Genomic DNA, 16,539 nt, shown 5'->3' with positions numbered 1-16,539 from the left:
ATGTTCATGTCCTTACCTGCACCAGCCTGTAGCCAGTGAGTGATGGATACATAGTTCAAAAGGCTGGCACCATTGCCCCAGGCTGGTATCAACTCTGTGGTGCAATTTATGCTCAGAACCTCTCCGTAGGAGGAGGCTGAAGGCTGACTGCAGCTGGGACAACACCCTGGCTCCACTTCCCTCACTCTCTACTCCTCAGAACACTCCCTCAATAAATCACTTGCACACGAATCCCTGCCTCAGGTTGTGCTTCTAGGAAACCTGATCTGAGACAGCCTCTATTTACTGGGAATTCTCTGTGTGTCATTTTAGGGCAAATAAGGAAGACTAATGCATAGACACAAGGAAGGAGAATCCTAATCCTGCCTTTTATACCTGTAGTTCCAACTTGTACAAAATCAATTGGAGAATTTCAGAAATCTTTACGAAATAACTTTCTCTTAAAATATGTAAATTCAATTGACTCCCTTTATAACCTAGATTGTTGGGTTCAGATACGCCACGGAACAAATCATGCCACTTTGGGATAAAGGGAGAGATGGAGTTCCAGTCTACACAGCACACTTAGCCCTTGATACCTGTAGTCTGACAGATCTGTCATGAAGGGATTTGGTCAAAAGTGAGACCATTGCAAGGGCACCCCTATCTCAATTGTCACCTCAATTCTCCACTTTACTTTTCTGAAATAATATCCTTAACTCTAGGTTTAAAAACTATTTTTAAAATTCTATTTGTTTTAAAATGTTAAATTCTGAATTAAGATAACTGTTAAATCTCTATATGGGAATTTGGGGTGGGTAGGGTAATCTGGACTATTTCTTGCCTGCATGGTTTGCCTGCAGGGTTTGCTCTGTTATGTTAAAGTTATACTTTTGTAATCCATATCATATTAATAGATTTGTTTATTGTTGGGAAGATTGAATAAAACAAAGTAGAATTTTACTGAATCCTAATCTAAAGTTAACACACATATAAAGTGAAATGCATGTGTAATGTGTGTCCACTGTGATATTTCATTGATAGCCATTCATAGAATTTATAGAAAATTATATTTCTTTTTTCAAAAAGTATATTTGAACAAGACAGTATAGTATCTTTTAAAATTCAATTAAAGTGTGAGAATTCTGTTTGATTCTCAAGGCCAAAATCTAGGCACTATTTTTCTCTTGATTGCAATTCAAATTACAGACACGACAGTTTTGCAGAAATACAATAGCCTCTGGATGGAAAGGCACAGGACCTAGAATAGCTAAAACATTTTTGAAAATCACCCTACCTGATATTAAGGCTTACTATATAGTTATAGTAAACAAAAGAGTGTAATATTGGTGGAGGGATAGACCCATAGATCAATGGAACAGAATAGAGAATCCACAAATCGACCCACACAAATATGCCCAACTGATTTTTGAGCTGCAAAGGCAATTCAATGGAGGAAGGATAGCCTTTTCAAGAAACGGTGCCGGAGCAATTGGACATCCATAAGCAAAAAAATAAACTGTAACCGGAACCTTACACCTTACACAAATATTAACACAAAATGGATCATGGACTTAAATGTAAAATATAAAACTATACAGCTATAAAACTATAACACATAGGAGAAAATCTTTGGAACTTAGGGCTAGGTGAGGAATTTTTAGAATTGGCAACAAGAGCATGATCCATAATAGAAAAAATTGGTAAATTGGACCTCATCAAAATTAAAAACTTGTTCTGAGAAAACCTTGTGAAGAGGTGAAAAGGCAAGCTACAGACTGGGGGAATATAAGTGCAAATCACATATGTGACAAAGCTCTTGATCTAGAATATGTAAAGAGCTCTCAAACTGAACATTAAAAAACCAATCCAATTAGAAAATGGCAAGTGACAAGAAAGACATTTCACTGAAGAAGATATACAGATGGCAAATAAGCACCTGAGAAGATGTCCAACAACATTTGCCCTCAGGGAAATGCAAATCAAACCCACAATGAGATATCACTCCATGCCTATCAGGATGGCAAAAATGAAAAATAGTGATAACACCAGATGCGGGAGGGAATGTGGAGAACCTGGATCACTCATACACTGCTGGTGGGAATATAAAATGGTGCAGCCACTCTGGGGAAAAGTATGGTGGTTTCTTATAAAACTAAGCATGTGCTTATCATTCAATCCAGCAGTTGCACTCTTAGGTATTTATCCCAGAGAAATTACAATTTATGTTCACACAAAAACCTGTATATAAGTGTGCATAGCATCTTTATTTATAATAGCCAAAAACTAGAAACAACTCAGATGTCCTTCAATGGGTGAATGGTGGTTAAGCAAAGTGTGGTACCTCCATACCATGGAATAGTACTTAGCAATAAAAAGGAGCTACACACAACAACCTGGATGAATCTCAAAGGGATTACACTGAGTGAAAAAAGCCTATCTCAAAGGGTTATATACTGCGTAATTCTATTTCTTGAATGACAAAATTATAGAGATGGAGAACAGCCTTGTGATTGTCAGGGGTTAGGGAGGCAGGGAGGGAGGGAGTGGGTGCAGGTATGAGGGGGTAGTACTAGGAATCCTTGAGTTAACAGAACTATTGTGTGTGTTAGCTATGGTGATGGCCACACAAATCTATACATGTGATAAAAATTTCATAGAATTAAATACACACACACATACAGACACACACACACACACAAAAGAGTTCATGTAACACTGGTGAAATCTGAATGAGGTCAGTGGACTATTTCAGTGTCAATTTCCTAGTTGTGATACTGTTACCATTGGGGGAAATTGGGTGAAGAGTATATGGGATTCTTTCTGTATTATTTCTTACAACTGCATGAAAACCTGCAATTATCACAAAATAGAAAGTGAAAAAAACCCAAACAATTCTCTCTCCCCTCAAAATCACCCCATCAGCTTCTAAATGGTGAATCAAGTAAATCCCACACTCTAAAATAATACACACATGACCTGTTCCAGCTGCTCTTATATACTTTTCCCTCAAGACATGAAAATTTATGCCAAGCCCTGATTGCAGCAGATGGGAGTGTGAGGGATGGGCCTAAAATGAAAAATAATCACCGTATTGTGGAATAAGCTTGGTTTCTCCTCAGTTTTCTCAATTGTAAAAATACAAAGAAAGAATTTTTTATGGACTTGTTTTGCGTTTAATGGATTTCTTTCCTTCAACTTGCCCTCCAAAAATATACACGATTGAAAAATTATGTTTTTTCCCTTATGTACACATTCCCCACATGAACTGTTCTAGTAACATGGTCATTCCGTGATTATTGTCAGGCATTAAACATACACAGATCATAGTTCTACAGCCAAGAATATGAAACACAATGCCTCCTTCCCCACAGGTTACCAAGCGGCAGTTTGAACAGGGAATTTTCTATTCTCAATCTCATTGCAAAGATTATTATTCTAAAGCAAAGGCACAACATTTCTTTCTCTTTCTTTGAGGTAGATATGTGAAGAAAGTTAGCTCCAGCATCTCGTTTTTATTTCATTGTATAATAAATGATCCTAGATTAGTTAACATGGATTTTTCCTTTTATTTACCCAACAAATCCAGATTTCCTTTTATTTCCTAGAATTGGCATCTAGGATAAATAACTAATCAGAAGTTTGGACTCCAGTAGACAGAGGCTTTTTAAAAGAAGGTCAGGTATAAGATCTCTGATAACGCCACGTGTCGGTTAACTAAGTCTTCCCTTCCAGGGATTTATTCCTTTAGACAAGTTCCATCCTGAATTCTTTTATTGGAATTGTTGCCTAAAGATTAAACATGTTTTTATAATCTGACTTCGCCAAACTTGTTTTGATCAGATGGTACTTTTCAGAAATAAAAGTATTCCGCAACTTAGGGAAATTGAACTAGTATTTGTGTAATATTACAACTGTAAATAGGAACTTCTGGTCGAAAATACTTGGCAAAAAGTGGCTAGAAACATAAGTAATTAAAGCCTCATGCCCAAACTGGACTCAGCAACATTTTTCCTGGATTGAAGCCTTCAACTGCAGGATTATCACATTAGTAAGAGGTTGGAATTGATTCAGAAAATAAAGATGTTTATGCCTTTAGAAAATCAATGTATTCCTTAGAAATGACATACAACTTGACATAGAATCTTATTAAAAATGAATTTAGGAGATCTTGTCATTTAAGGAAAATGCACAGCAAATTTTCTATAAAGTGAAGGATCATTTTGTAGAAATAACTATTATTATATAATCTCTCTACTTAGTAATTTTGTATATTGTTATAATTTTCTTAAACAAGTGAAATGTTTCCATATACTTTAGAGTTCACTCAGAGTTTTAGAGGCTGTAAACACAGACACATTTATGTGCTCACACACATTATTTATTATGGGTAAGAAAATGCACAGAGAATGTACATTAGATAAGTTTGTACTTTGCATCCAGTTCCCAAAACCTGGGGCCAATGCATGTTTTATGATTTTTTTCTCCTTAAGGTCTTTTGTGTATGTGTGTGTGTGTGTGTGTGTGTGAGGAAGGTCAGCCCTGAGCTAACATCCATGCCAATCCTCCTCTTTTTGCTGAGGAAGACTGGCCCCGGGCTAACATCCGTGCCGATCTTCCTCCACTTTTATATGGGACGCCGCCACAGCATGGCCTGACAAGCAGTGCATCGGTGTGTGCCCGGGATCTGAACCCAGGCCACCAGCAGCAGAGCGCACGCACTTAACCACTATGCCACGGAGCGGGCCCCTCTCCTTATGTTCTTTAGTGAGAACGCAAGACAAAGTGTTTGAGTAGGCTCCAGTATATATATAAATGCTTATGGACCAACTACAAACCAGGACATGCACAAGCTGATGACATGGGATTAAGCTGGTTGGTAGCTCCACCACAAGCAACCCTAAAGATTTGGTCTGGGGTTCTCTGATCTATTGCAGCTAATTTAGTTTCAAAGATCTTCTGTCCTGAGAGAGGGGTCTCCCGATTGAGGAGGACTCTCTGCCAACTGTGGAGTGGGTTAGAACCTTAGCAAGGTGTAACGTATCCCGTATAGCGGCTGGGGAGAAGGCTCTCACGGGTTGCTTTTGATTTTGAATACTGGTTTAGTCCCGAAGAGAACACCTAAGGCAGATGTAGATTAAAACAACTCTTCTCTGACTATCTGAGGCCAGATCTCAGCTTCTGAGTCCTGGGGGGCAGCATAACAATTCTCCTCGCCCACTGGCTTGTGGCTCACCTCTCTGAGGCAGAGAATTTTCAATGAACAAATGAGCATTTACTGTCTAGAGCTGTTCTTTCCTCCATTACCGGCAAATATAACTGGGAAACTGCCTCAGGGCAGTTTTTGCAAAATTAAAAGATGAGATTCTTAAAGTTTGCTGCTGTGAAGAAATTCAGCATGAATCTTTGAACAGAAAATTCTAGGCAATTTAGTTAGCGCTCAGTAACCAAAAGCAGGGCTGTTATAGATATAGCAAAGTCAGGATCAAAGAGAGTAATTGTTGGAAATATCTTCTCTATGACTAATGTAAATTATTCTCAGCTTATTAAAGACAGCAGAGGCATGGAAAATTCAGCCTTTTAGCTCAGAGCTGCTGCTTACTGTGACAAGGGAATTTTGCCTATAACTCTTCACGAGCCCTCATCACTGGGACAAATGCTACATTCAAAGCAGAGTGATCTTTTAAAAATTAAAAAAAAAATTTTTTAATTAAAATGCATTATATTTGTAAATTTAAGAATCTGAAAGTATTTTACTTTTTTAAGTATGTTACTTTACTTACGTATCTGCTAATGATAATATTCCATTAAAGAGTGATAGAAGTAGCTATGTGTGGATATTAAACATGTTTGAGTGGAATTTTCCAGTGGCTTGACACAATTTTACAACAGATGAGCTTTACAAATATATATTAGTATAGAAAAAAGGAGGCGGATATGTTTAAAAACTATTTCTACTAAATACTCGAGAACAATTCAATTTAAGCAGAAAATGGATTTTGACAACTAATACTCACCAAGGTGCAAAAAGAAGGTCAGTTGAAATTGCATTCTTTTATCAGGAAATGATTAAATTCAATTCTGCTAGGTTAAAAAAAAAGATTAAAATCAGTCACTGATGGAATCAATAATTGCCATCGATTTTCAATGATTTGAAAATTTGTCAGATGGCTGTTCCCTTTAGGGACACAAAATACCTACAGTACCCAGTTCCTTAAAAAATAAGAGTGTATTCAATTTTTGCAAATATTTGTTTTCTATTTTTTGAAATCACAGAATGCGATCATTTGTGGGAAAAATATGAAACAAATATAATTTCCTTTTCATATTTTCATTTTAACCTATTTTTGCTCATTCTTATTACTTAGAAAAAATTTTTAAATTATACAATTGATATGTACTCATTATTGAAAAAAATAGAAAAATCAGACAGGCAAAATGAAGGAATTATTATCCATAGTACCACCACCCAGAGAAAAGTGGTTAATATCTCGCTATATGTTCTTCCATACTTTTTTCCTTGCATATAAATATTTTCCAAAAATGATATCATACTGTATGCTTGTTCAATCAATAGATCCCAGACACCTTTCTGTAGGAGCAAATGCATTTTTACATCAGTGATTTTCAACCTTGTGAGAGACATCAGGGTCACCTGGGGCTTCCAAAAACCAAGGCTACGTCCCTCGTGTAGATTTGGTTGTGCCCCTCTAGATAGAGGGCCCCCAAGTCATGCTGTGGCGAAGCCTGGTACAGATGGGAGTGGACATGCACCTCACTGGGCTGGGAGGAGAGGAGGAAAATGCTCTCCAGCAGCAGTGTTTTAAATTACTGGGTAATATTCCTCTGAACGCAGGAACCAGAACTTAAGGAATCCCCTATTGGTTGATGGGTGCTTTGTTTCTAATAATTTCCTGTTATAAATATTTTCGCTAAATCTTTGTTCATATCCTTAATTATTCCCCAGGATATATTAAATGGAGTGAAAATAATGGATCAAAAAGCATATATGTGTGAGTGTGTGTGTATACAGACATATATATGTGTATATAAAGAATACATATACATGTACATATATGCATACACACTACATGTGTGTATATACAGACACACATGTATATACAGAGTACATATGCACCCATACTGCATGCATGTGTGTTTATATAGCCACATATGCACATATGTTACACGCATATATGTACATATACAGATGTATATGTATATAAAAAGTAAAGACATGCACATATACATACTACATGTATGCATGTGTATACACATAGGTGTGTATATAAAAGTACACATGTATGTATACATATTATATGTATGTGTGTATACAGACATATATGTGTATATAAAGAGCACACATATATATGTATAATACTACATACGTCTATGTGCATACAGATATATATGTTATACAAACAGCACACGTATGTATACATATCACGTGTGTGTATACAGACACATGTGTGTATACAAGGAGCACATATGTATATACATACTATGTGTATGCATGTATGCAGGCATGTATGCGTATATAAAGAGTACATATATATGCATATATGTATACATACTACATGTATTTGTGTGCATGTATATAAAGTTTTTGATGTTACTGTCAAACTGCCATGTGGAAAGTTTGTCCCAATTTACACTCTCACCAACAGCTTATGGGAACAACTGTTGACCTGAGCCCTTGACAACATTGAATATTATGAATTTTTTAAATTTTGTCAATTTAAAAAGCAAAAAATTATACCTCATATTATTTTAATATTTTTATTTGAACAGTAGTGGATACAAAAATATTTTTCATGTATTTACAGGTTTATTCTCCTGAGCCCACAGTCTTAATCCTTCTGCTCTTACACGCCTGTACTCTAGCCTTAGTACCTCATTTCCTGCTTCTGTATCCTCTTCTCACGCTATTTGCTTTGCCTTGAATGCCACCCTCCTAAACTCTAATTCCAGCCTCATTTTGAAGTCTTTTTATAGTGTTTTGAAATGCCTGATTTTAGGCAAATTTCCCATTGTGTGATCCAAGCTCTTTACACAGCCTGGGGTTCATTTCAGACATCCAATGTCATAGGAAAATGACTCCCTGAGATGCAGTCACCCCATAGCATCTCCATCTGAAAATGAGCTCTATCTGTTATAAAAGTCTGCAATTTTAAACTAATGAGCTTATATAAAACCTTGTGAAGACCTATGGAAGAATATAGAATGCAGCCTTAGAAAGGTCCATTCTGTATGGGCACCTGAACCTGAGTACCTTTTCTAGATGGTGTTTCCTGTTGCCTTTTCCTCAGTCAGGGATGTAGTTTCCGTCCACTATCCAGCTATACTTTTGATAACACGACATCCCCAATCCTGATGTCCTGGACTCAGAACTCCCGCCTGCGTGCTTCATTCCGTTCAGAAATGTAGAAAGATTGACAGCGTGGTTTTCCTTTTCATAAGGATGGGCAATATAAGCAAAGTTTAAAAATATGATTCTCTATAACTAAAGAAACTCAATTCAGTGAGATTATGATCTATGCGAATAGCCTATGATCTGTGGAATTCAGGGCTTAAAATACTCTAGGCTCTGGGTTGATGAAGGTAACTAAAGAGCTATGTGGAAAATATCTGTTTGTCCCCAATGGGGAACTCATTCACAGGGCAGACTCCAAACTGAAAGACTGCAACCACCTCCATGGGCTAACATGCCCCTCCTTTGGAAAGGGGGGAGAGACACAGACTGCAGAATTCTAAGGACTCAGATTTAGGGAGAAAGGAGGCAGAACTGCAGTGCTGATTGAGGGAGTAAGAGATCACGTGGAATGCCTTTTGCAGAGCATTTGCAGGGAACCAAGTTTCCTTAGTGTCACAGTTCATCACATTTCTGTGTGGAAAATGAACTTCTGGGGATTTTCTCAGTCCATCTAAGTATTATCTTCAAGCAATAATAAAGGTCGTGATACAAAGAAGTGAAATTCCCAGCATAAATCAGCCGGATTCAAGAACGACCTGCCCCAAAGGAGAGGAAAGGAGAGGAGAAGAAGATCCCAAACTGGACTAGAATAGAACCATTCTCTTATTAATAATTGCTAGAGGATTATCACCAGTTTCTCAGTGAGGAAATGAAGGATGGAATCCCACGGCTTCTCAATAATTCCACTGCCTGTGGAGCACCTCCACTTAGATCAGCAGGTCACAGCCCTGGCTGCACCTTAGAAATGCCTGGGAAGATTATTTTTTATGGCTTCTCTTAAAAATATTTATTTATTTTATGATAAAATACACATACCAAAATTTACCATCTTAACCATTTTAAAGTGTACAGTTTAGTAGTGTTAAGTACATTCACATTGATGTGCAACTAATCTCCAGAACTCTTTTCATCTTGTAAAACTGAAACTCTATACCCATTAAACACTAACTCCCCATTCCTCCTCCTGCCCCTGGCAACCCCCATTCTACTTCCTGTCTCTATGAACTTGATGACTCTAGGTACTTCGTATAAGTAGAATCGTATGCTATTTGTCTTTCTGTGACTAGCTTATTTCACATAGCACACTTTCTAGGTTCATCCATGTTGTAGCATGTGTCAGAAATGTGTCATTTCACTGAGCTCTGTCATAACTAAATCCAATCCTGTCTGAATGTGCACACTCTTCTTAGAGACTGCTCAGTAAAGGGCTTCATTTTCTAGCCCTTCAATGTCCAAAAATGATTTTCCCATTATAATAGAGGCTTTTTATATTGTTAATAAGCTTCTAGGAAGAAAACAGAAAAAGGAGAGTTTTCTGTCTTTGATCTATGAAGTCTCTCCTGTGAAACTTCTCATCTCTCTTATCCCCACAGTTCTAATTACCTTAAGGCATAAAGTATATTCTGCTTTTAATTTTTTTGGTAACAACTTTACTTAGATAATTCACATACCATAAAATTCACCCTTAAAGTGGCTTTTAATATATTCACAGAGTTCTGCAACCATCACCACTATCTAACTTTCTTTAACATTTCATTACCCCCATAAGAAATCCCACACCCTTTGGCAGACACTCTGCCTCTTCCCAGAGCCCCTGGGAACTACTAATCTACCTCCTCTCTGTGGATTTGCCTATTCTGGATATTTCATATAAATAAAATCATACAATATGTGGTCCTTTGTGACTGGCTTCATTCAATTCGCATCATATTTTCAAGGTTCATCTATGTTGTAGTGGGTATCAATACTGCATTCCTTTTTCTTGCTAAACAATATTCCATTATATGGATACACCACACTCTGTTTATCCATTCATCAGTTCCTGGAATTTGGGTTTTTTCCACTTTTGGGCTATGATGAATAATGCTGCTCTGAACAGTTACATGCAATGTTTTGTGTGGATGTATATTTTCATTTCTCTTGGGTAGATACCTAGGAGTGGAAACATTCTGCTGTTTTTAAAAAAATTATGACCTCGTCTAAATCTTCCTAACAGAATGGAAGCATGTGAAGGCAAAGATTCATCTTTTTGTCCCTGGAAGTACTTAGAAAAATGCTAAAAACATTTGTTGACTTGAGTGCACTTAGTTTGCATTTCTTGTGTCAAAATACAACCGTGTCTAAGCTTGGCACTAAGTGCATGCACAGCATTCTAGATTTTTACTCACTGGCTATTCTACTAACTTCATCTCATCTGCCCTCACTTGAAGGCCTCGGCCGGGCCCTGGAGATGCCCCTCCCTGCTGGGGCTGCACTGACCTTGGTTTTTTGATCCCCATATCAATTGCCAATCAGTTCCTGGCCTTTTTCCCGCCTCTTCCCTACAGCCTTATCCTGTGGCTTCTAGTCCTTGACTTTCTCCCTATTTCCATCTTTTTTTGCTTTCCAGAGCCCCAGTGTGAAACTAGGGCTGTCTTTAAATATGATTTAAATATTATAATAGGAAGCACTTGGGAGGTAAAGAGAGCTATGGATGTAATCACTCGTCAATAGTCCTCAACTTCTTTATATCATAGCCGGAAGAAACTCGAAAGGAGGTCATTTACTGGAGGCGGTCCGCACAAAGGAAGTCAGTTCCTGTCTCCACGCAGAACTGAGCTTAGACCTGTGTTTTGTGAAACCATCCTGAACCACATCCCATGAAGGATTGCCAGCCTTCAGGTCAGAGGAGCTGGCCTGTGGCCAGAGGCATTCACACTGGGGGCTTCTGCAGGACCCCGCAGAGTGAAGGGAGGAAAATGGGCTGGGGACCCCGGCTTCCTTTCCTCCACCCAAGTAATGGGAATGGCCCCAAAGGAACACCAACACTGAGGTTTAAAATCCTTTAACCCAGCTATCTGTGTGATCCCTGAGGCACAGGGAATGAAGAGGTGAGTTAATTCTGGTTAATTCGGAGTACTAAAAATATTCTCCCTGAAATGATCCAGTAAAATGTGGAAAAGGGACTTAAATCATCCCTGATTTCCTTCTCTATGTCACCTTGCAAGCAGACTCTTGACTTCCTGTTACCAATTAATTCCTTACATCTGCCCTCACGCAGTTCTGCCTCCTGAAATATAATCTCCTTCCTTCTCTGTGAAGATGGATTACGGCTGATCCCGTAATGACACTGGAAATGCTCAGGCCCATATCAGCTTCCCTGATTCTCACCTGTGTGGTGGGCCTCACAGGGCTGGGGTTGTCCACAACTTGTGGCAGCATCTGTAGACATTTCCGGCATTCCCTCCTCCCATGGGGGAGGGGATGCTGCTGACATCTAGCGAGTGGAGGCCAGGGATGCTGCTAAATGAATACCTTACAATGCACAGGACTCTCTCCATCCCCCCAACAAAGAATTTTCCGGCCCCAAATAACAATAGTGCTGAGCTTGAGAAACCCTGCAGGGGGCTTCAGGGCCCTGAGCCAGGGCCTGGACATCCACCCTTCTCTCTGGTCTTACTCCCAGTTGTCTGTTTCCCATTTCAGGTGATCTAAGCCCCAAACTGGATGAGTGTTATAGTAAGTCTGGCAACGTTAGCAGTTCTGTTATCTGAAATCGCCTGCCCAGGCTGTCAGCCCCACAGCTGCACATGCAGCACCATTGCAGGCCTGTGGTAGTCTCCTCCACGCCTTCCTTCATCAAGCTATCCAGTTAATCGGTGCTGTTTTTCTGGTGGGTTTACCAGAGCTGACATGTGGGAAGCCTCACAGGGGCTGCACGAAATGTTTGTCTCGCGAAATTCATTGGTGAGTTGAAGTGATAGATGTAAATGTAATTGGGACGAATAAACTTATATATTATATAAATATAATATCACCTCTTCTTTGGATGAAAAGCCTGTAAATGTCTTTACAAAGGAACTGGATGCATTTTGGCAAATATTTAATGAATGCTGCTAGATGACGCTGGTCTTAAATGTATGAAATGTTGCCATAAACAGTAACATATATGAAACTGGCAATAACTAACTTTCTGGCATTGCTAATTGATTTTAACCTACTGACCTGACCATTCACTAACATTGCCCCATCTGCCTTCACTTGAAGGCCATGCTCAGGCCCACTTCTTGTCCAAGAATTTCCTCTTTTTTGTCAAAAAATTTGGATGAAACAGATAAAGACATAAGGGGCATATAATGTCCAACTACCCAGCAACTAGACCCACAGGTGCAAATAGCGTTTGCCAAACAGCCTCTCCCCAGGAAAGCCGTGCCTTCCACTCGTATTTCTGCTACTGTTCCTTTCTTTCGCAAATTGTACAGTTATATCCAACACAGGAGATAATCATAATAAATATATATTAGTCCTCAATTCTTTTTCTGGCACACTTCAAATAGGTTTCATACATCTAAAAAGACAGTTCTCATAGAAATCTTATGTTTCTTTCCCTTATTTATATAACACATTTTTTTCACATTACATCGGGAATCATTAGATATTTCAACTGTTGCCTAAATTGCATCAGAGTGAGGAAGGCAGAATGCAAAGCTGTAAAGTTTACTTTTCTTTCAATTGCAGCAGACATCATGTTTTCCTTAAAACTTAATATTTACACATATTCTTAGGGTATTAACAAAAATATTTTGAAGATTTGCATAGTTCCATAGACTCTGAACTTTTTCTAAACTGTCACAAGTCATATCACCATGATAAGATAAATATACACCTAATACACAATTTAAAATTGTGCGATTCAACGCTACATCATCTGGGGCTTCCTTCAAGGAACAGAAAAGCTCCAGTCATCGGCTACACCCCACTCTGCACTAAGCACCCATTTTCCCCAGTGGATACTGTATATATGTCTTGTGTACAAATGCTATCTGATTATTTATTCTGTAAATGTAATGATTATACTCTATGCTATAATATGTCACACTGTATGCTGGTTCCTCACGTACCCCCAAAATTCTGAACTTGCTGACACTTTCACTTAATCCAAAAAATGCCAACCTGCAAGTGAGAAAGAAGGTGAGACTTACCGAGATTCGAGAGTCTGTGTGGAGAGGTACAGGCAGCAGACAAGGCGTGTAAGGGCACACCTGAAAGTGAGAGTCAATTTAAGGAGAAAACATTTTCCCCGAGGCACCTGAGGGCAGGAAAAAAACACAAGAGGCATTCCAAAACCTGCCGAAAGAGGTGACTTGTGAAGTTACTTGCCTTTAGATTGACTTACACACACACACACCTTGTATACAGAGGGAAAGAGAGCTCGAGTTTACAGCAAATGTTCCTCATTTCTGTGCCAAACTGAAAGCAGTGACTACGAGGAGTTGAGATCAGGGCTACAGCAACAAACTGCAACATTCCTCGCAAATCTGTAACTAATTCTAGGTTACTTGTAGTTGCTCCCCCAGTGTGAAAGGAAGGAGGAAGACTCGAAAAGCATCCAAGGCTTACATTGTGCTCACAAAAGCAACTGTGGTGCGTCGCCCTCTCAAGGAGCGAATTGTTTGTTTGGGGGAGATGCTCTAAGTTCACGTGGATGAAAGGAATGGGCATATCCAAATAAATTTTACTTACTACTTGCAATGATAATGCTTTACAAAGTAAACTCTCAACCTGGAAAAGAGTGGTTGATAAACGTAGATGTTTTCATTATTCACTAACCTGTATAATCTTTTGCTTGACTATCCAACTTTGCCTTCAGAAACCAGGATTCTGGTGGTACCGAGGAAAGAATCTGTGTCTGATGAAAGTTACAGAGAAAGAGTGAGACAGTCCATGGAATGTTTTGGCTCCTAGCATTTGAGTAGTAAACTTAACCTATACAAACAGAACATTAAGACAAAATGAACTAACCCATTTCACTGATTCATGTTGGCATCTGTCAACGAGAAGACACGTCTCGTTCTGAGCAAAAAAAAATAAAAGTTCAGGAGGCTCGCTCATGGCTGGCCATGGACTCTGCGGTCCTGGCCTATAACTGCTGCCCGCAACACCACGTGTGTTCATCCTCAGGGTGGAAAAGGTCAGTCGTTCACGATTCGCTCAGCCTTGAAAAACTTCTCTCCGTTTTCACCCTTACCCAGATACTTTGGTAGTGCATGCTCTAATATAGAAATTCTGGAAATTATACTATTAAGTGCTACCTAGATTGGGGTGATAGGCTTTAATTCTCCATTATTTAATTGGATTTGAATAGGTATCCAAGCAATGTTGTTTATATCTTCATATACCAAAGAGGTGAAGCAGAAAATATTCTCTTCTTCTACCTTCCCCTTAAGCGTTAGTGTTTCCCCCGGGCTTTGTTACCTGAGCATCTCCTTTGTGTTCCTATGCATATCCCTCAGGCAAACTCATCTGGATAGTTTGATGGCTTAAACCACTTACTCCTTCTCTATCTCTAACCCTACATACTTCCTGAGCTTTTGCTCTATGTTTCCAACGGCCTATTGACATCTCCATCTGGATGACTCACCCGCATCTCCAACATCCAACGTTCACAGCTGACCCCTTCCTTTGTTCGAACTCTTCATTTCCATACCATCTCGGTTAATGGCATCTTTATCCACTCATTTGTTCAAGCCGGGAAACTCAGTTGTGCGTAATTTCTTCCTCTCTCTTCCATACCCCTGAGATATACTATCAAAATCTCTGAGCCTGGCCTCCCTAAATGATTGATGGGGTCCAGTCACAAAGAGGGAAGTGGCCTCAGCTGTTCCTTCTGCTGCTTCCCCCAAGGTTCCTGTGCTTTTCCGCCCAGCACAGACGTGGCTGGTGATCGTGCAGTATTAGGGACTTCCCTGGGCCTTGGCTTGCTGGCACTGGGACACCGCTCATGTCCTTTCAGAGGGAAGCTGCAGGGTTCAGACTGGGTCTCAGAGCATCGCCCAATGGGACTTAAAGGCTCAGGCCTCTTAGCGCTGTCTTCCTTGTTACTGACTGTTTGAAAAAGCACCTCATTCTCACTATTTCTACTCCTCCAAGATTGATAGTCAGAAGGTCTTACCTTCCACTGGCTTGTTTACTCCTAAGATCCTTTCAAGAACAGTGTGAGAGGAGGGGTGGTTTGGGAGGAAAATGCAAAATATTATTCATTGAACTGTTTTATTTCGCCTAGGAAGACTAAGTTTAGTATTTTGTCTCCAGGTCTTGATGACCAAAATAAAGTTATGTCTACCCCAATTACCCAAAGCAGAACATCTCGAAACATTATATTTTCAGTATGACTCAGCTTAGCTTTTCACAAGATGAGATCATCAAATAATATTATGAAGGAAATCCCCTAGTTTCCAAATGCTGTCGTCAGCTTTTTTACTCCACTTATTCTTTCTGCTGTAGCCTTACGTCAATCTACGAGTTGGGGCTGTCATGATTTCTAACACAGACTCTAGCTATCTCCTAAATCTTATCCTTGCTTCTTCTGAGCTATCATCCTTGGTACACTCTGAGCCATTACACTTGTCACTTCTTTGCTTACGAACCTTCATTGGCTCCTTTTCATGTACAGGATCCAAGGTTCTTGGTGTGGCATAATGAAACGTGTTTCGTCTGGCCCAGATATCTCTTCCCACACTCCCTGCATGAGAGCTATGCTCATTCTGTTCCTGGATATGTTGTGCACTTTTTATGACTTAGGTCTTTACACAGGCCATTCCTTCTTATGAGACACCATTCTCCCTTCTCCATTTTTCCTTTAGCTTTCACCTTTTGTAAAGCTTTTCTTGTCTTCTCCATGCAGAGTCAGTTATTCTCCTTCTTTAGAAGCACTACGATAGAGTGACAGGCTTTCTGTTGCAGGGAAGTGTTGGTGTCAGCCTCCCCCTAATTACTCTGAGCAACGTGATGGCAAGGACCAGAGAGAAGACCCATCCTTATCGCTCTTCCTGACTCCAGTAACTGGGCTGCTCGTGTTTCCTGTGCCCAGAAGCCAACGGCTCAGCTCTGGCAGGTAAACTCCTGTGTACCCTCTGATCTTCATTATCACCAAACTCAAGGGCCAATGCTCAAGGGCCTAGCTCTGGGTGTCCTAGTGCCCACAAGGGGGCAGCACTTCTCACCCATCATGCAGAGTTTCTCACTTGTGTTGGCCCATTCTGCAGGATTGGGTTTCTGTCTAGGGTCTCTTTCTTTCTAGGAGGAAACCTGGCCCAGTATCAGGAGGC

General features: G+C 39.6%; 1 protein-coding gene across 1 annotated transcript in view; it reads right to left on the bottom strand.

The window, feature by feature from the left end:
* LAMB4 (laminin subunit beta 4) overlaps nucleotides 1-15,495 on the bottom strand; it is a 111,279-nt gene extending 95,784 nt beyond the window's left edge. The window contains 5 exon segments of the mRNA XM_087437110.1: nucleotides 5,997-6,060; nucleotides 8,252-13,520; nucleotides 14,042-14,120; nucleotides 14,234-14,284; nucleotides 14,853-15,495. Coding sequence (XP_087293236.1) covers nucleotides 5,997-6,030 — 34 coding nt within the window. The 5' untranslated portion in view covers nucleotides 6,031-6,060; nucleotides 8,252-13,520; nucleotides 14,042-14,120; nucleotides 14,234-14,284; nucleotides 14,853-15,495.
* Between the last annotated feature and the right edge of the window lie 1,044 nt (nucleotides 15,496-16,539).

This window comes from Ceratotherium simum, chromosome 1 (genome assembly GCF_057802395.1).
Source record: "Ceratotherium simum simum isolate JZ-2026a chromosome 1, ASM5780239v1, whole genome shotgun sequence".
NCBI lineage: Eukaryota > Metazoa > Chordata > Mammalia > Perissodactyla > Rhinocerotidae > Ceratotherium > Ceratotherium simum.
The sequence above is the reverse complement of the archived record's forward strand: the minus strand, read 5'-3'. Positions and strand labels throughout refer to the sequence as shown.